We start from the raw sequence: 20888 nt of genomic DNA, 5'->3' as shown, positions 1-20888 counted from the left end.
TCGTCCCTGGTTGCCTGCTTTTCTCATTCTCAGACTTTCTTCCATCAGGACAGAAGCTCCCAAACTGTTATTTCCTTGCCCCCCATGTTCTGGCCCCGTACTCCCTTCCTGAATCATAGCCCAAGCAGCTCTCCTGCCCTCTCCCTCCCTGCAATGCCTTCAATGCCAAGCTGCTCTCTGGTCTTCTCCGAAGCACCATCTCCTACACCACCTGGAATTCTGGTGAGCAGATGCCTTCATCTCCTTATAGCTCCCCACTAGTTCAATCTGTGTACTCCTTGCCAAGCGAAGCCCCTTAACTCTCCTGCTAATTGGGGCAACCCAACCCCCACCACTGTTCTCTCCCTTTTGGGTTGAGTGGGATTCTCCATGGGTGCCCCTGAGGTGGTGCAGTCCCGTCCACCATGGTGAACCAGACCAGGAGTTCTGAGATGTAATCTGGATTTTATTAAGATGAGGAAGACCCACATATTCACGTGTCCCAATGAAAATGGAGCTCTCAGCTCTCAGATGCCCCTTGATATCACAACCAACACAAGTTCAAGGCTTTTCCAAAGTGTCGGGCCTTCCAAAGTGGCCAGTGAATTTGTCCTGCCCATGCTGAGGTCTGTGACAACAGCAAACAGGTGGTCGCAGTCCTGCTCATGACCTGCCCTACCGAAATTAGGGACCTCAGTCATCAAGCTGAATCCCAGGATGACTGGGGTTGGGGGGGACAGACCCCAATGAAGGCTGGGAAACTCTACTGATCCAGATTTATTAGCACCTAACTAGCTGTGGGTGGTCTCCAGGAGCCTACCTGTGTCATTCTGGCTCGTCCGGGGCCACCCTTACCAACCATGAGATCCAGGTGGCCCATGAATTTGTGATGAAATGCAAGCTGTTGTCACCCATCAATCACACTCCTTTGGGTCTAAAAGCTAACTTTCAACCAAAAGGTCATTGTGTTTCGGTCAATACTCAATGTTACATTCAAAGAAGTAGCCATCTGGGGGACAGTATATTGGAAAGCAATTTGAACCCTTTCTTGGTCTCTCAAGAAAATGAAAAAGGTGTATGTTGGGGGGACGGGGAAGAAGGGAGAGACAGCCTTAACTCATAGTTCTAGTACAGCTACACAGAATTACGTGGACACCGGCCTTCCTTTCTTTGACAGGCAAGAACATGTAGACCAGTACTGTTCAGTATAATAGCCACCACTTGAAATGTGGTGAATCCTATTTAAGATGTGCAGTAAGTGTAAAATACACACTAGATTTCAAAGACGTGATAGGAACAAACATATAAAATAGCTAATTAATAATTTTTAATTGATCACATGTTGAAATGATAACATTTTGGACATATTGCATTAAATAAAATATAATGTGACTAGAAAATGTAGTTACATCTGCGGTTTGCATCATGGTTCTTCTGGACAACACTAATGGAGACAATAAAATTAAAAAGAGGAAGATAATTTCAATGATAAGTGGGGGGTGGGGGGGCTAATCAATAACACCCCTTTTCTCCCACCCAAGTTCAAAGCCACTGAAGAAAGGGACCGGGAAGCAGGCAGGTGGAGATGAAAGTATCAGCTTGGTTAAAGTTGTTAGAGAAGGTGGCTTTGGGTTGGTTGATCAAGTTGACTTGCTAATACTTCACTCCTGAATTAGATGGTTTTAGCCTCCTGCCATGTGCAGTACTGGACAACGTCAGGCCAGCCCTGTGAAGCTTAGGAACACAGCATCCCGAGTACTCTCAGAAGGCCAGCAGTTCCCAGATTAATGTCAGCTCCTTCCCGCGAACTTGCCCACCATGTAACTTGCTCATGCTTCCTTGGAGCTGGTAAGCAAGAGAATGGAGTGAGGTCAGGAGTGTTACTTGGAGGGAATTCCTCCCTACGGAAAGAGGAGTAGGGAAAGAGGAGCAGGGGTCCTTCTAATACTTCTAACCTTTCTTAAATAATGCATTGAACTTAACTGTGAAGTCCATGGTCAGCAGGTGGCAATCACCCATCTAGCAAAATGGCCCTGCTCTCAGTCTCACCCAGCTGCTCGCTCAGTACTGGTCACGTTTGCTGTCTGAGTCATCCTGGGTCTACTGTTGGGCAGTGTAAAGTTTGACATCAAGAGGTTCTGGAACAGGTCAGACCAAAACATGAACCCCAGAGTTGAAAGTTTACTTTCTTCTCCCATTCCCCATCCCAAATGATATCAAGCCATGTCCAATATAGCTCTTCAGAGATTTTGCAATCAGATCAAGATTTAGCATCAAGGCAGTCCCAATGGTAAAAGGCCAGTGAGAAGAAACCCCTTGTTCCCTATAAACTCCCTTCCATTGACAATTTCCCTGGGAGACATACTGAAATTCGATCTCCTTGCAAATCAAAGTTTAAAGGAATGAATCTGAAATCAAATCATGCTGCCCTCATGAGTTAAAAGTTCAAAGAACTCAAAATCTTTTAAAGTCCAAAAGCATCAAATTCTCTTTTTAGAGTCCAGTGCTATTTTTAGTCTGAAAAATCATCCTCCCCAAAGACTTATTTTGTCCAGTTCCAGCTACAGGGGTCCTTTTATTTAAGTTTTTAAACTTAGGAAAAATCCCAAACATACAGAAGAGCTCCGGACTAGTAAAAAGAACCCCTGTATGCCTTCACCCGGATTCACAACTGTCCGAGCGGGAGATCCCGCTCCCTGCGCCATTTGTCCTGCAGGGCGGCCTGCGGGGTCTCAGCTCCCGCTCCCCACATAACGCAGGATGTGGCGAGGTCAAAAGGGAACACCCACGGAGCCCTAGGTAGGGGAGTCATACCACTGTAGTCTCACTGGAGGCTCAGCGAGACACACGCAGTAGTAGCCACACGATCTGCAGTCTGCCATTCACTTCTCTGCCTGCCAACCAACCAACCAATCAACGCAGCCCCGCAGTTCCATCAGTAGCCAATCGGTTAACTGGTTACAGCTGATGGCCAACCAATCACAGTTGATGGTCATTCACTACCCGAGCCAGCACCTCCCCACGGCCGAGAGCCTGGAAACTGCTCCCTGGGACTCTGTCCCCACAACAACCATTCAGATTTTGTCCCTGTGTCAGTTACGAAGTTACCGCGTCTCAGCCTCAAGCCCACCCTGGAGAGCATGGCGGGCGCTTTTGGAGCTGGACTCACCTGGCGGTTCTCCCTTGCCAGCTGGCTTCATGTTAAGCTGTGTCAGTGGAGGTGTATAGAGCATTCATTATGAATACATTCCGATATACAATCATTCCGATAGCTATGTCAGTCACAAACGGACAGTGATGCCAGAGCATCCAGGGAAAGGCGGACCCAGTCTGCGCCCTAACCAGATAACTTCGCACGCAGGGTGGAGCGTGACCATCTGGATGGCTTTATCGGACTGCAGATGGGTGCACCCCCCCGCCCCCCAGTCTTGAGCCTAAAATCAGAGCTCTCTGACGGCTCATTGCTCAAGCCTCAGCTGATGAGCTGACAGCCCCATGTGCACGCGTCCCAGACAGAGCGCTTGAAGCCTCGCCTCCTGACCGTCTCACCAGCCTGGCCTGACACCCGACCCTAACATACCCCAGCACCGAAGGGACTCTCTCTCTCATCCTTCTTTTATAAGACTGTTTGCCTTGCCTAACCCTATTGCTTACAAATCTGTGTGACCTTCTTGTGTGAAACCGCTCTACCTCGACTATTGGAGGCTATGCTCTGACCGGAGCCTTGGTTAATGTCTGTGGGAAACTGAGTCAGTAGGTCTAGATACATGGCTTTATTCTAATAAATATTGTCTGACATTGTGGAAAGACACAAACGTGTGTGACTGCTACTTTGACAGCCAGTCCCGCTCAGGACAGGAGGGCACCTTGCAGCAAGAGGAGGTTCAGGTGTAAACTCCTTTCCTCGTTCCTACCGTGCTCAGCCATCAGGTGGAACACCAGAGGGAATCACCTCCTGCGAGTTCCACATCATCCCAGAGGCACTTGCGGGTGAGCACCACGGGAACTCCATGGGGAAGCTGAGGCTTTCCCCCAACGAGGCTTCTGCCCATTGGATGCCCAGTGAGGTCAGCAGCAGCCCCCTCCACCTGGTGAGTTTTGCACCCCAGTGGGCAGGGTCCTGTTTACAGCTTTGGCCTGGAGCCCCTCAGCAAACATCTCTGCCTCCAATGCTCTTTAAAAATTATTATTTATAAAATCTACCACCCTTACCTGGGCGAAGCCACAGTTTGGGTATCTGAATTCTAAAACCATGGGAGAGCTTATGTGAGGCACACATCCGGTTCAGAGGACCCAACAACAAGCATGCCCAAATAGCCTGCCAAAAAAATATCCTGGGACATGAAAATGACAAACTTGTCATACACACATACACACTCACAGATGCTCTGAAGATCGCTCTCCGTACAGGTTTTGTAGGTGCTGCTTCTGGTTCTGTTCATATTTTTCATTTTTCTTCCTTGGGGATTCCAACTAGCATACATTAGCACGTTTTATTCCATGGATTTTTGCCAATTTTTTTCAGCACTTTGTTTTCATTTCATTTTGCTCACTTTCTTCATTTCCGTCTTTAGTGTTCCTTTTTAAAAAATAGTGTCTCTTTTCGCTTGTATGAATTCCAATAAGCATTTATTGTTGTGCCAGCTTTATTTTTCTCGTCTTGTTTCCTAAGCTTCACCAGTTTCCATTTCATTTCCTCCTGCTGTCTTCCTTGAGCCCTCAGATTTGTTCCGATCACTGACTTTTAAAAAATTAATTGCCAAATAATTGTTCACAGTTTTCATCAGCTTTTTGGCAACGCTTTTCAGGTGACTGTTCTTTGTCTGTCATTTGTTTTTCTTCTTGTTGTTACTGTCTTCCTTTTTGTCTGGTGAATATATATATATTCACACACACACATATATATGTATATATATATAATTTGTTTTGTTTTGTTTTTTAAGGAGAGCGCAGCTCACAGTGGCCCATGGAGATAGAACCGGCAACCTTGGTGTTACTAGCACCACGCTCTAACCAACTGAGCTAACTGGCTACCCCCGGTGATATATATTTTTTAATGTGGGAAAACATATATAACGTAACATTGACCGTTTTAGCCACTTCTAAGTGTCCAGGGCAGTGGCATCATGCACGTTCCCAGTGTTGGGCCACCATCACCACCGCACATCTGCAGAAGTTTTTCGTCTTCCTGAACTGAGACTGTACCCGTTAAACACTAACTCCCCAAGTCCCTCAGCGCCGGGGCACCACCCGCCTACTTTCTGTGTCTATGAATCTGACTCCTCCAGGTAGGTACCACATGTAAGCGGAATCGCACAGGATTTGTCTTTTGTGACTGGCTTATCTCACTTAGTTATGTTGAAATCACTTTCCTGGACCAAGATAGAACTCATTCTGACCCAGGTGCGGTGTCAAGAAACCGAAAATCAGATAAGTTTCGTGTTCCTGTAAATGCTCTGCTTGGCCAGAGATGCAGTGTACCCTGTCAGTGAGCTGCCAAACGCCGGGCGAGCTCTGGGCCTCCTCACCCCACATGACGTGGTGTGGTTCCAGCTAATCAGGTTTGTTCTATTTGCTTCTTCTTTGTTCTTTGTTTTTTACCCTATTAAAGTATCTTGCCTGTGGGGACACAGCCAGGAGTGCAGTTTCCAGGCTCTCTCCCTCACGTGGAAAGGTGCTCACTCAGGTAGTAAATGGCCATCAACTGTGATTGGATGGCCATCAGCTGTGACTAGTTGGCTGTCAGCTGTAACCAGTGAGCCATTGGCCACTAATGTAACTGTTGTGGCTACGCTAACAGAAAATGGGGGCTAGCAAGTAGATGGTGGCTGGCAAGCACGGATTGCAGTTAGGACGGCGGGTTGCAGACAGTGTGGCTCCTGCTCCCTGTGTCTCCAACCCAGCCGCCAGCGAGAATATAGTGGCATGACTCCCGTATCTATGGCTCCGTGGGTGTTCCTTTTTAGCCTCACCATGTCCTGCATTCTTATGTGGAGTGGAGAGCGGGACCAGCGATCCCGCAGGCCGCCCCGCACGACATTGCCTTTCACCGAATTTTGCAGTTCTCCGAATGCAGAGACTGTCCACTTCATGGAGTGTTGTAAAGTTTATCTGTATCACCTAAATTGTCTTCTTCAATTTTTGTTTTTAACAGTCAGTATAATGTCTTCATGGTTCATCCATGTTGTAGCATTGTCAGAATTTCATTCTTTCTTAAGGCTAAATAATATTTCGTTGTATGTATATGCCACATTTTATGTAGCCACTCATCCATAATGGACATGTGGATTCTTTTCACCTTTTAGCTATTGTGAATAATGCTATGACCATGGATGTACAAATATCTGTTCTAGACCCTATTTTCAATTCTTTTGGGTATACAACCAAAAGTGGAATTGCTGGATCATACGGTAGTTCTATTTTTAATTTTTTTAGTAACTGCCATACTATTGGCAGTGGCTGCACCATTTTTCATGCTCACCAGCAATGCACAAGGGTTTCAATTTCTCCACAACCTCAGCAACACCTGTTATTTTCTGGGTTTTTTTATTTGTTTTTGTTTTGGTAATAGCCACCCTAACAGGTCTGAGGTGATATCTCATTGTGGTTTTGATTTGCAATTCTGTAATGTGGGGCACCTTTTCATACGCTTCTTGGCCATTTGTATATTTTCTTTGGAGGAAATGCTTATTCAAGTCCTTTGCCCATTTATTTTCATTTGGGTTGGTTGTGTTTTCTGTCGTTATTGTTATTTTTTTGTGTAGACATTGTGTTGGTTGCTTTCTTGCATGGATTAGCTTTTTGTGGGAGATTCAAATAAAGAAGAAGCCAGGGCTGTGTTCTGGGCAAGCACAACTTTTCCTCCTGCTCTGGGACCTTCTACTTCAGGGTTTAGCCTTTACCTCCCTAGGCAAAGCGATTTGCCAGCTTTCAGACTGTTTAGAGGCAGATTCTTTCTCCTCTGTCTCAAGAACAAACTGCCTCCTACAAACAGGACTTGTCTCACGAGGTTTCCTCATGGAATCCTGTCTCCACTGTTTCTTGGAACCAACCCAGACGTAGGGCCAATGGTACACCTTATTCTGACTATTTATTTTTATTTTTTTACTCTATTTTGAAAAAGAGATTTTAGCTTTGTACTTTGTGAATGCCCCGCCCCTTGAAGAGAGGCATTTTTTCCCCTGAAATCTGTAGTCATCGCTGACTTTTCCTGGAATCTGCAATTACCAGCACCCTTTCCCCTTTTCCTCATTAAAGCTCACCCCCACCGCCTTAGACATCCTTTTAATCTATTTTACCTAGTTTCTAATAGATGGTGCTTGTATCATTTTGAATTGCTCTAGGATAATTGCCAGGAGAAGAGAAACTGCTAACTTGATCCATTCATCGTCACATCGGAAGTCCACACAGACTGTTCCGAACATCATCCTATTATAACGTGGATAGGGACCGGACTTGACATCAGAAGAAAGGGACTTTTAGTTTCCTCCCTCTGCTTCTCCTACCTCATGGGCAACTTCCTCTGACAGTCTTTAAAGGATTCCTTTTATACCTCAATTTCCTACCTGCTGTTGGCATTTCCCAGGGTTCCAGCCTCAGCTGTCTTCCCTCCTCTAAGCTCATTGTTTCCCGCGGGTTACACAGGATAACGAATTCCCAGGTCTGAGTCTCTACGTCTCAGCTCTAGATGAAGCCACTGCCTCTTTGAATGACTGTGGGGGTCTGTTCTTTTTTTTTTTTTTTTTAGGAGGTGAAGCTGCACCTCTTCTGGCCCAGGAGCCATTGTCACCTGTAGAGACAGAAGAGCCAACGAGCCCCCAGAGGCACCATGATCACAGCACCAGCTGGAACCAACTCAGGTAACCCTCCTCTTTCCTTGGCAAATTCTTTTGACCACCATGCACTGTCTCGACCTACAATGGGTGACACTGGAGATTGGGAAGTGACTCAGGGCCCTGAATGTGGGTGATCCCAGTTCCTAAAGTGAAGGGGAGGGTCTTAAGTCCCACCCCTGCCCTATTTCCCGGGAGACCCTGTTCACACTCCTCCTACAATTAGAGGTATCTCATCCTGGGTCCCTCGGCTACAGCAACCACATTTTGTGAACCCCACATCAGAACATCTATTCAGATCAAGATACAACATTTGTGGTACAACCTCTGGGCCCTGCCACTCTCAGGCTTTGTGGTCAGTTAGGAGTTCATCATCTGTTCGTACTATCAGGATGCTCATATTACCTGAACTTGGCCTTGGTCCAGCCACACTCAGTGGTCTTTGACGGAGACATTAGCACAAGAGACAATGCAACAGAAAAGCAGGGCAGTGTCTCTCCCTTTCCTGGCTTGAGCCTGGATCTCCAGAGCAGAGTCCTCTGGCAAAATGGATTTAATAATGTGGTTTAATCTAAGAGAGCCTCTCCCTCCCTCTAAACAAAACCCAAATCTCAGGAGCACTCTGGCCTCCAGCAGATACACGAGAGTGTCCAACTGAGGACAGATGAGGGGGCAAGATGGACGAGCTCAGGCCAGTTCATCGCTTCTCACGTGAGGAGAGAGGACACAGAGAGAGGAGGGGACTACATGCATTTGTGTGCAATCCTTGGACAGAGGGTGACCAGCCTGTACTCGATGTGTCCCCTCAGTGTCGGGGCGTCTAAACCAATCAGATGAGTAGGATGCTGTCTTTGGGAACAGTGAGGCAAAGCGAGGCAAGAAGGATGGTTCTTTCTTCTTCCCAGAGAGTGTGATATTCTGAGCTTTCTCAACAGAAGATACATTCTTAACTCCAGAAATGTGATGGAATGTGAAACATGATGATTAGTGAAGTGATAACACACAAGTCAGCGTTCTATTTTACCTCTAATCCTAGGTATAAATCACAAAAGGCTCCGAGAGTATTTACTAAAACCGGAAGGAAGCGAAGAACCCATCTCATGGAGATCCAGCACTACTGCGCATGTGCCGGGTCTCCCCACCCCAACATCCCGTTTCACTCTGCTTTGTTGTGCCTTAGTCCCGTCACTCACCCCTTAACCCCGCCTGCAAAATGAAGTAGAGTCATCTCCCCAAGATGTATTCCAGGCCAGCTAGGGGAGACAGTCAGCCATGATTTTAAACATAAAGAACTTAGTGTCAGGAACTATGAGCCCTATTCTAATGTGTCCCCAGTACCTGTCACTTACCAGCTACAGTATAGATAAGAAAGCAAAGACGTTTCTACCTTCGAGGAACTATGCCGGGCACCGCTCTAAACCACTCACCATGTCACCTATTCATGATGCCAGTCTGCGTAGAATATAAAAAGAGAGCAAAGAAATAAAAAGCGGAATTCCTAAGATAATGTGACTCAAATCAAAGTGGAACAATGATATCAATAAATAATAATAATTAATATTAAGAGCATCCATACGTAAAGAGTATCAAATAGGGTAAAAATCAGATTTGAATAATTTTCTGCCTACAACAGATATCCTGAAATAAAAATAACGCAAATGGCCAAAATAACAGGTCAGAAAAACTCGTCACATGTAAATTTTTAAAAGATGACAATATTAATATTTAACGACATTAATTTGCCTGACTTTGCTTGTCTTTCTATGTGCTCGGCAGTGTACCATGCACTGCATGCCTTACTGTACACGTTGGAGATTTTATCATGAGAAAAGAATGAGAAATGAAGATGCTTCATTATTAAGTTGTTTTTATTTGATTGGTTTTTATTGTGAAAGTAGCATGTTTGCTGTAGCTCCTTCCAGAATGTTTCCTTGGCCCTACATCACATTACAATACTTTGGAGAAATCAAGATCATATTCTTCCACGTTTTGCCTTGAGATGCCACCTCTGGGACGTGGCTTTCCACCACCTTCGCCTGGCCGTCCCAGGCTCGCCCACGGAGCTCAGCTGAGGCAGTCTACTCGTAATAGAGTCTGCTGCTCGACAGAAGCTGTACTTACTCTTGCCAAAGTATCTAGAAGTTTCCGTAAAATGAGTTTCAGTGCTACCCCAAACTCTTAAATGATAAAATCTGCAGAAGTCATGCCAATCGGAGTTTCCTGCCCTTTCCGGTCAGGAGCAAGCCATTCTCTGTGCCCATGTCCTGGGCCCAGCCATCCCTTCACTGTGACCCGGCCTTCTTCCCTCCTTAGATCCCGCCCCACAGCTCCCGTTAATCCCGAGACAGTGCAAAACAACATCCTTCACAGTTGCTGCTGGCTGATGAACTGGGACTGAGTCAGGTCCCTTCCCGCGTGCCTGTGCACGGGCTGACCTTCCCTCCTTTGCTGAAGGCAAAGAGATGGTGCTTCCTTGCTTGGGGGGTGAGGTCGACTAGAGGCTTCTGGGAAGCTGGCATCCTAGGTTCTCTCCCGAATTCCATCACTAACTGGATTGTAATCTAGGGTAAGTCACGTGGCCCTTGGGGCCAGCTTTCTCCTCTGTGAAAGGGGGCAGGACTCATGGTGACAATGTGGCAGACTCCCGCATCTTCTGTGCCGGCCCTACAGAAAGCATGAGGTCAACTGCAACATTCTTTCTGAAAGATGCACCCTCTCAACTCTTCTTGCGACAATGCTCTAGACACCTTTCCCAACAATGGCAGGGGGGTTGGCACCCCTTTGCCCTCTATGTACTGGATGACCTTGGTGAACCTTCCAGGCCTAACGTCCTACAGCTCTAAGATTTAGGTTGGAGGGAGGCTGAACTCCAAGGTGTACGGAGATGTCCCAAAGAAAACTCTGACTAAGCCTGTTTTTAAGAGTGACTTGACGACAGGGAAGGATGTCAGAAGGCCCCTCCTGCTTCCCTTGGGTGGGGTCAGTTGGCTGGTCGACCCGAGGCTGCTCCTGGCTTTGCCCAGAGAACAGAAGACTCCAAAGCTGTTGTCAACAGCTCCTTTGAGGCCTCGGGGTAGCTTGGTGTCAATAGAGTTTTCCTACGAGCCCCCCTGTCCAATACCCTTAAACCCACGCCCAGTTCATTGTGGGTGCTGTTTGGAAGCCAGGCACAAAGGCCATACAAGTCAGACCCTGTTTCGTGCTGTAGGAAGTTGACCGCAGCACCCACACAATCCAATGGTGTCGACTTCGGAAACCCCAGACCCTGTAAGACAAATTTACTTAAAACAGTGATTCTCGAACAAAGACCCGGTAGAACTCTGGTGTTCCAGGAGTGGGACCAAATCGATTCCACAAGAAAATTAAATAATGGTGTTTTTTTCCTCCAAAATACATGGAAAACTTGAGTTAATGGAGAGAATTTTCTCAGTTGTGCATTTTTTCTTCTTTGTCACCTTTTCTCAAGACTATACATTTCTCCTACTTGCCTGTTAAAAATGAACAGAGTAGAACCTGTTGTTTCTAAGCCTGACCACCCTTTTGTTAGAAATCTACTTTCAGTTTCCAAAATACACAACACTGTCAAACTAAACAACAAACAACGAATCCTCCCTTATCAGAGAGATGATATTTGGGTGTCTCATTGGAGGCCCCCCGCCTTTTTCTTTAGAAGTATAGCTTATTTTATTAATTTTGTGTGTGTGTGTGGGGGGGAGTCTAACACATGCACATGATACAAAACTTAGGAACAAAGGGGCAAACAGTAAACAGTATGTCTCCCTGAAACCTTCTCCCCCAGCTCTCCAGCTCCCTTCCCCAGAAGCAAACACCGTTTCCAGATTCCCCTTTAAACATGAAAACTGAGGCGTGTTCTCACGAGGCTCGTAGTACTCTATCTCCCAAAATAGAATTGCTCACAATCCGTTACATACGTACAAATTATGTATAAGGTATATATTTGCTGAGAAAAGATTGGGTGACAAAAGTCAGTAATGCTTTTCAGTTGGGTTTTATCCATCATTTCGGTATCCACAGACAGTGCGTGGACTGGTAAGCCAGTCTGACGAGCAGTGGGGTTGCATTTGCTGCGCTCCGGCCATGAACACACGGCTACCTAGGGGTGCAGGCCCGGCAAGCGACCCTCTGTCATGCTGCTCCCCACTTGTACCTCCATTCCCAGGGCCCTGTCCCCTGAATGTGTTCAAGAACTCAGATGACCTAGAAGGTTTTAGCCTCACAGGTGAGCCTGCCCCAGAGGTGCAACAGTGATCACGTGATGTAGACTTTCCCGGTCTGAGGCTGGACAACATCCTGTTTGAAGAGCTGATGAAATGTGAGAAAGAGTTCGTGCTGGAAGAAAATCTGTCCAAGGATGAACTATTTCTCTTATATTTTCTCTTCTATAAGTACAAGCTGAAAAAGATTATCAAAGAACTTAACACCATCGCAGACCACGCTGACAAAACCCACAAGCTGCTCACAGGGCCAGCCTGGTCGCCAACGGCTCAGGTGCTGTGTCTGCGGTCATGACCGTTGTGGGTTTCGCCCTGGCACCTGTGACGGGAAGAGGGAGTCTGATGCTCTTAGCAGCTGGGCCTGGGGGCAGCGGCTGCTGTCACCAACATTTTGACGAATGTCTTGGAAAATAGAAGCAATTCGGCAGCAAGAGAGAGAGCTGGCAGACTGGTGGCTCTTCCAGCAACACTGTTGGAGGAACAAACTTGCCTGAGGTCAGAGTTGCTAGGGTTTGTGTTCAGGGTGTTGATGTGTCAGGAGAATCAGGCAACTTCGTGCCTACAGGATGGCCCAAGCCAACTCTGGCTTCATGGCGATGGTCAGGAATTTTGTGACCATAGGCCCCGTGCCCTTCTGGAGAGCCAGAGGGGTGCAGAGAGCTGTTGAAGGCCCAACTCTGACCATGACCACCAGTGCCCGGCTGGTGGGAGCTGCTGGGGTGAGCTTCTTACTTGTGCAAGATGTGAATAGCTTCCTGCGGAACTGGACACACCTGGAGGAACGGGCGAGGGCAGAGACCGCGGAGGAACTTAGGATGCTCGCCTGGGAGCTGGAGGAGGAGCTGGGCCAGCTGACTGAGCTCCAGAGCTGGCCACCCTGAGGCAGGGCCACAGAGGAGCCCATTACTGAACCAGGAGGTAGGACGGGGGCAGGACAGATAGGGGCATGGTCTTCACAAAGCTGCCCTGCTGACCGCGGGGGTGATCACGAGGCAGGCACAGATGGATACACAGCACAACTGCCCTTTTTCAGAGAGCACTTCCCATACCCCTCACTTAAATTCGGTCCTTCCTGTTATTTCCTGCATCCCATGCTTTTCTCTCAACATGCTGACCACACATTTTTGAAATTCCGTGTTGGTTTGTGCGGGTGTTACTGTCTGTCTTCCTGGAGACTGCAGCCTCTGGGCGGGCAGGGACGTGTCCCCAGCATCTAGCAGTGCTTGGCACGTAGCAGGTGTGCCAGAAATATGTGTTGAATGACGTGAGTGTGCCATTTTATGACAAAGGTGACATTTCAAAGGAGTTGGGAAAGGATTTGTATTTGAAAAATAGTTTCTATTTCTAGACTGTCTTATTGAGAGACATTAAATATCAAGATGTAAAAAATGAAATGAAAACGACTACCAGGAAAATGAAGGAGAATTTCAAAATCCCTCCTTAATTCTACAGAGGCTGTAGGGTGGGACTGGGTAGCACGGCTCCTGCCTGAGACCCTGGAAAGGGACAGAAGACTTTGTGAGGCTCCGAAATTCATTCATTCATTTCATTCATTCATTGGACAGATTTTAATGAAGTGAGGCCTGTAACAGGGGCCAAGGGTTAAGGAAGTTTCCAATCTTGTCTGTACGAGGTCTGACAATTAAGTTCGCGAACTCATCCGAGAAAAAGCACTACACACCTCATTGCTGAATACACTATGGTCACCTTCGAAGTATTCCCCTTGGGAAGCTATGCACCGACGCCAGCACCCAGTCCATCCTTCAAAGCAATTTTGGAACTCTTTTTCTGTAATGGCCATCAGGGCTGTCGTCGTATTACACTTGATGTCCTGAATATCATCAAAATGTCTTCCTTTCAATATTTCCTTTGTCTTCAGGTAAAGAAAGAAGTCATTGGGGGCCAGATCAGGTGAGTAGGGAGGGTGTTCCAATACAGTTATTTGTTTACTGGCTAAAAACTCCCTCACAGACAGTGCCGTGTGAGCTGGTGCATTGTCGTGATGCAAGAGCCATGAATTGCTGGTGAAAAGTTCAGGCCGTCTAACTTTTTCACGCAGCCTGTTCAGCACTTCCAAATGGTAACCTTGGTTAACTGTTTGTCCAGTTGGTACAAATTCATAATGAACAATCCCTCTGATATCAACAAAAGGTTAGCAACATCACGGCAACAAGTTGACAAACTTAACTGTCAGACCTGTATGTTGGAATCACCTGGGAAGCTTAAAAACACACTGATGAGGGGGTGGGTCCTACCTCCAGGGACAGTGATTTCATTGACCTGGGGTGGGACCCAGACTTCAGGAGTTTTAAAGGATCTCCAAGTAATTCTGTTGTGAAGCCGGGTTTGGGAACACTGCTTTATGGTGTGAGGAGCTCTCTTCTTACTCCACTGCAGCAATCTGCTTTTCCACTGTGGGCACATATTCTAGCTTCTTAGTAACCAGGGGCAGATTTTGGGGGCTGTGGGGGGATGAGCTATGAGACACTAAGGTTCTTATTCTAAAGGGTCTCGCCTGCGTTTTCCTTTGCCTGTCTTAGAGCACAGGCTTAGGCCAGGCCCCTGCAGGGAACTGAGGTCATGGTGAGAAAAAGAGTCTAATGGCACTTGGGGCTCAGAAAGGGGCCAGACCCCCATAAGCCATTAACAAGGAGGAGAGGTAATGGTATGACATGCGGAGGACAGGGTGCTGTGGGAGCCCCGAACAGGTGCACTTACCCCTAGGGTGGGTAGGCTGTGGGGGGAGGGGAGAGAGCCCCTGCTGGTGCCCCCGTTTCTGCCCCACTGACTGGACGTGGGCTTTCCGAGCTTGTGCCTTTACAGTCACCTCCCTGGTCGGTCCCTCTGCATGTTGCCTGAGTGCATATCCAGCCAGAGGGGCCATTTAGCAAGTTAGTCAGTGCACAAGTATTACTGGTCACCTCTGTGCCAGGCGTCAGGCCAGGCCAAGATGTGAACCAGACAGACGGGCTGAGGGTGTAGAGTGAGAGAACTACCTCGCCCAGCCCTGAGATAGCTGGGTGCTCAAGCGAACCCGCTGTGAGATCCCAGTCATGCCACAGAAGTGAGTAAACTACTTCCTTTTCCTTTTGTCCTAGTTGGTCAAGCTGTCTCTGTGGAACCTTGGTTTAGCAGAGGCAGAATGCAAGTCTTCAATTAAGAAAACTCGGGGTAGGAACACTTCTGCTTGCAACGATGCACCAACCGTGATGATAGAAGGAGACCTGCAATCGTTCGCGATAACCCCTGGGACTCTAGAAATACCTGGGACGGGAGCAGATTTGCAAGAGACCAGAGTTTCTGTGTGGATAGATGGGGTTAGATTACAAAATGACCTAAATATTCATGTCCATTTAAACTGAGGCCTGGGACACGTTTAGAACGCGTATATTTTCCAAATTGCATATAACGACATAATACATTTATAATTAAAATGAAAAAAAGAAAAAGAAACCCTTTACTTTAAAATAAGCTATGCTCTGCTACCCCTCCCACCCCTTCTCACCTGGCCCCCCCCCCACCTCTGGTTATAGTCACGCTGTGCATGGGAGTTCATTGCTCAAGCTTGTGGTTACTGTTCCCTTCTTCTTTCTGCCTTTCTGTATTTTCAAGTGAATTACTGTTTTATAAAATGGAAAGAATAGATAATAAGTATTTACATCAAAATTAAAGAGTTTTTTAAAAAGAGGACCCACTCAGTCTGCTGGTCTTCGTTTAGCTTCTTCATCCCTGGAATGAGTAGTCTCCGCCTCACCACTGAATGAAGCCGCAGTGGGAGAAGGACGAGGGTGTGTTCCCAAATCACCATTCCCATGATGTTAGCCGTGGCTGACAACCAAGGAAGCCGAGTCTTTTGTCCCGGACCCAATTCTCACGTGTGTGTGTGTGTGTGTGTGTGTGTGTGTCTCCACACCAAGGAATTCTTTAGCACCAAGAAGGTGTCTGAGAAGTCAACTCAACTCAGACGCTGTCTACCCAGACATAGCGTCAGATTCCACCAATTCAGCATTTCATCCTACAAGACACCTCCGCTCAGACACTAACCACGAGTCCGGTTTGTGAACTGTGCTTCTGACCAACTGGCTACAGACCAGAGGTTCCCATGGCCCCTCCTTAGATCTGATTAATTTCCTAGAACAGCTCGCTAGAACCACTTACTCACTAGATGACTGATTTATTACAAAAGATATTAAAGGATACGAATCAATAGCCAGTGAAGAGATCCATAGAGCGAGTTCCTAAACAAAGGAGCGTTTGTTCTCATGGAGCTTGGGACTGGCCTGGTAGCACGTGGGAGCATGCTGGTTCCCCCATCTGGAAGCTCACCAAACCCCCTCTTTTTGTTTTTTTTTAAGGAAGGCTTCATGACATAGGCATGATTGACGAACTCATTGGCCATTGGGGATTGATTCAAACTCCAGCCCCTCTACCCTCCCCGGAAGCCAGGGAGTGGGACTGAAAGTTCCAACCCCTAATCACACAGGTGGTTCTCCTGGCAAGCAGCCGCCATCCTAGGTGCTTTCCCAAATCACCTCATTAACATAATATCCATCCATCCATCATCCATCCACCCATCCATCCATCCGTCCATCATCCATCATCCATCCATCCATCCATCCATCCATCCGTCCATCATCCATCCATACATCCATCCATCCATCAACCATCCATCCATCCATCCGTCCATCATCCATCATCCACCCATCCATCCATCATCCACCCGTCCATCATCCATCCATCCATCCATCCATCCGTCCATCATCCATCCATCCATCCAGATGCTGCTTGAACACCTACCACGTGAAAGTCACTGGGGGCAAAGCAGTGAATACAACAAATTCCTGCCTTTGTGGGGTTTATATTCTCATGGTGGTGGTGGGAGAGACAGACAAGAAACATAATAAATTATACAGTATATTTCTACAGTGTAATATAAAGTGGTGGATATTAGGGAGAAAAATAAGTCTGGGAAGGGGGACACGGAGTGTAGGTGGAAAAGAATGCAATTTTAAATAGGATCATCAGGAAAAGTCTCTGAGAGCCTCCTAGCTGAGCAAAGCTGTGAAGGTGGTGAGGGGGCCAGTCAGGATATCTGGAAGAGCATTCCAGACAGAGGGCTGGCAAAGGCAACAAGTTTGGCATGTTTAGGGAGCTGCAGGCAGGCTGGTGTGCCAGGAGAGGGGTAATGGCTTGGGGACCCCGAAGGGAGGATAGGAGATGAGGTCAGAGAGGCAACTGGAGGCCAAAATGTGCAGGGCCAAACAGGCTATGGCAGGATTTTGGCTTTTACTCTGACTGAGATGGGAAAACATGGGCAGATGTCAAGCAGAGGAGTGACAGAATCTAACGTAGATTTTAACAGCATCACTGTTGTGTTGAGAAGAGAGTATAGGGGCAAAGCTATCACAGGGATACCACTTAGCAAGTTACTGAAACAATCTTTGGAGAGAGGACAGGGGCTCGAACCACTGTGGTAACGTAGAGGTGATGAGAAAGGGTCAGATTCTGGGTATATTCTGGAGGTAGAGCCAAAGATTTGCTCACGGACTGGAGCTGTGGTGTGGGAGGAAAAGAAGAGGCAGGATAATGCCAAGGTTTTAGCCGAAACAACTGACCCCATCAAGTTGCCATTACCTGAAATGGGCAGGTTTGGGGTCCCGGCGGGGATAGGAGGACATCACAAGGAGCTCAGTTTGGACAGATGCCCCACAGACATGCAAGTGGCAATGTTGAGTAGATGGTGAAATAGATAAATCTAGATTCAAGATGTTGGGTCTCCAACAACACATTGGTGACAGACACAAATCTGTAAATAGATCATATTTAAAATCATAAGAGTGGACAGGATTATCAAAAAAGTGAGCCTAGGCACAAAAGAACAAATGTACGAGGTCAGCACCCTGGTTTGAAAAGGATGAGGAGACGTGGAGAAAACCTCAAAGCAGACCGAGGAGCAGCCACCGAGGTTGGAGGGGACCCAGGGGAGTCCAGGAAGCCACGTGAAGAGACTCAAGGCCTGTGAGGTCAATGACGATGGGATTTGAGCGTTGACCTGATTTAGCAATATGGTGGCCACTGGTGACCTTGACGAGAGCAGTTATGGCGCAGTGGTCGAGGACAAGAAGCTTGACTAGAGAGGGGTTAAGAGAGAAAAGAAAGACATTGGAGACTTAGTACAGGTAAAGCTTTTGAGGAGTTTTCCTGAAGAGACTTCCAGAAAAATGGGGCAGCAGGTGGGAGGGGGGCAGGGAGTGAGGTCAAGAAAGGAAAAAAAAAAAAAGATAGAAGAAACACTGTGATGATGGGCATGATCCAATAATGAAGAGATGGTGGTGGCGATGCCCCGGGTCTGCCCCCTACTTTTCAGTGCCTAGTGCCCAGGTTGGATGGCAAGCTGGACTGGAAGCCCATCTCTAGACTCTACGTACCTGCCTGTACCTCTGGGTCAACTCATCCTATTTTCCCCACACCCTGGTGACGTGGTTTTTAGAAACATATCAATTTAGCAATTAAAATCTGATCTATGACATTCTATAGGTAACTTCTCATTCTTCACACGTATAGTTGAGGAAGGACAGTCCTGGGGAATCTTCTGTGCTGTTCCCTATCAGGAATAAGGTTCATTCCAACCTTCCCAATCTGAGGAATCCTTGTACGCACCCAGAATCTCTCTGATCCCTGCCCACCCCGCCCCCCATAAAGGGAAGAACTATTCACTGATGGTTACTCTGTACTAGGAACTCTGCTAAATGCATTACCAACTTTATCAAATAACAATGGCACATAATTATTACTTAGCACTTTTCTATACACTGTGTGAAGTGCTCTACACATATTGTCCTATTTCACCGTTGCAATTTGCTACTACAGTAGGTGCACATATTATCTCCATTTTATAGGTGAGGAATCTAAGGCATAAAGACATTAATTGTTCAAGGTCAACCAGTTAGCAGGTGGTAGCACAGGGACTGAACTTGGAATCCTCTGACTCCTGACTCCTTGCTCTTAACCACTACCTTTCACTGCCTTGGTTAATTATCCCAATTAGGAAACGGGGGTCCAAGAGGCTAGTAACTTTCTCAAGGTCGTACCACCAGGGAGGGGTAGGGCTGGAATTTGTCTATGTCTGTGTTTGTAGGCCTAAAGCAGGTATGTTAAGTTTGTATAAGGGAGCCGATTCTGGCATCGCTTACTTTAAAAAATTATTGAGAGATTTAGTGTTTTTCACACTTGCACATGTATACCAAAATTAGTTGTCACATTCGGTCTGGAGGATTTTTCTCATGAGCATTGACCTCAACTCTTCTAGAGATTTCTGGAGCCTTGTGATTTGTCTAAAGCAAGGCTCAGCAAATCACAGTCCATGGGCCAAATGTGGCCCACCAGCTGTTTTTGTAAATAAAGTTTTATTGGAACACAGCCATGCCCATTCATGTATGTGCCATCTCTGGTTGCTTTCCTGCTACAATGGCAGAGAAGTGACAGACCGTGTGGTCTGAAAACCCTAAAATATTTACTATCTGGCACTTTACAGAAAGTTTGCTGACTTTTTGTCTTAATGTTCCAAGAGACACAACTTTTGAGTATCTAGAATCCTGGCTTTCAAAATGGGAAATTGCCATCTGTGAGCAGGGAAGTCATTTCCAGAACCCAAAAGGAACCAAGGGGCGATGGTGATTCTGAGAGTACTTTTCACACCTGCCCCCTGCCTGTTGCAGAGCCAGATGGCCCCTCAAGGGAGCTCAAGTGAGGGGTTGGACAGAGGGCTTACTCTTAGCCTCGGGAGAGGCCAGTGGCCAGCTGGGCCTGGAGCTGGGCAGCCCTCTGCCCACCGGCCCCCACAGAGCTCGCCACCCATCTCTCTTCGCCTGGGCTCCTTCTGCCCCTGCAGTCCAGTTCTCTCTGTATCACTCCTCAGTCAATCCCTGGCTCCATGTGGACTCTCAGCCATTTCTATTTGTGGAGTTGGGCAAGGCTGGCCTCACTGAGTCTGTTTTCTCATCTACAAAATGGAGACAAAAATAACAGCTCAAGAATATGGTGGAAATCAAACGAGGTCTCACATGTGAAGGCACCTGACACCATCCCTGGTATGTGGCGTTCACTCGGCCGGGGCTCTGCTTGGAGAAGGACACTCGGGAAGCATTTATTAAATGTTCCCCAGTGAACAGCACTCTGGAGCAGGACCCGGGAGCTGGCACGAAAGACAGAAAAGCCCAAGCCGCAGACTTCGGAGAACTTACCATTTCTCTGGAAAGGCCATTCTATGTTTCTGTTCTTTCCATCCGGCAAAGATGCTCAAAGCCCAGCAAGACAGCATGTGGACAAGAGAGGCTCCTCAGGTGTGTCACTGCCGACATCTGGCCGTGTGGTCCTTTCTTTGCCTCTCTCGGCCCATTGCTCCTATTGATGAAACAGAATGCTGGGCTACCTGACCTCCAAGGCATACACTCAACTCTGCAAGTCAGGGCTTTGACTCTAAGGACAGATGGAGAGTAAGCACTGGAGCAAGGAATGAAATCACCTCCATTCGGTGAAGAAAGGTTGATGGCAGCCCAGTGGCCACTGTGTGCCGGGCCCCATGCAAGGCCTGGGGCACAACATGAACAAAACCGCTCGTTCTTCCTGGTCTCAGTCCAGGCTCCACTACTTCCTCCACACATGAACTAACTCTACGACCTCTCTGTGCCTCAGTTTCCCAAGGAAGTGGGCAGCACAGGGAATAAAGGAGTTGATCAATTGTAACTGGGTGGTGAAGGGCACGTTGAGACTTAAGGTCCAAGCCCGGTTGCTGTCCTGTCCTTGGAGCCTGGGATGGTGGTCCAGAGTCCTGGAGCCTGTG

The 20888-nt window shown here is 47.4% G+C and overlaps 2 protein-coding genes across 2 annotated transcripts in view; both read left to right on the top strand.

Annotated features, from left to right (window-relative positions):
* Window positions 1-12080, top strand: part of APOL6 (apolipoprotein L6) — a 33479-nt gene extending 21399 nt beyond the window's left edge. Inside the window, exons 4-8 of the mRNA XM_033116725.1 lie at window positions 3903-4070; window positions 5216-5267; window positions 7727-7838; window positions 11020-11078; window positions 11992-12080. Coding sequence (XP_032972616.1) covers window positions 3903-4070; window positions 5216-5267; window positions 7727-7838; window positions 11020-11078; window positions 11992-12080 — 480 coding nt within the window. The remainder of the gene's footprint in view (window positions 1-3902; window positions 4071-5215; window positions 5268-7726; window positions 7839-11019; window positions 11079-11991) is intronic.
* A 3-nt stretch (window positions 12081-12083) lies between these two features.
* Window positions 12084-12927, top strand: APOL5 (apolipoprotein L5; the record flags this gene model as incomplete). The annotated part of the gene is given in 5 exon segments (XM_033116724.1): window positions 12084-12291; window positions 12294-12402; window positions 12404-12495; window positions 12498-12572; window positions 12575-12927. Coding segments are annotated over 5 exon segments (837 nt in total), but the record flags the coding sequence as incomplete, so codon positions are not given.
* Window positions 12928-20888: the final 7961 nt, after the last annotated feature.

This window comes from Rhinolophus ferrumequinum, chromosome 10, assembly GCF_004115265.2.
Source record: "Rhinolophus ferrumequinum isolate MPI-CBG mRhiFer1 chromosome 10, mRhiFer1_v1.p, whole genome shotgun sequence".
Taxonomy (NCBI): Eukaryota; Metazoa; Chordata; class Mammalia; order Chiroptera; family Rhinolophidae; genus Rhinolophus; species Rhinolophus ferrumequinum.
Note: the sequence above shows the minus strand (reverse complement) of the source record. Positions and strands in the feature narration are given on the sequence as shown.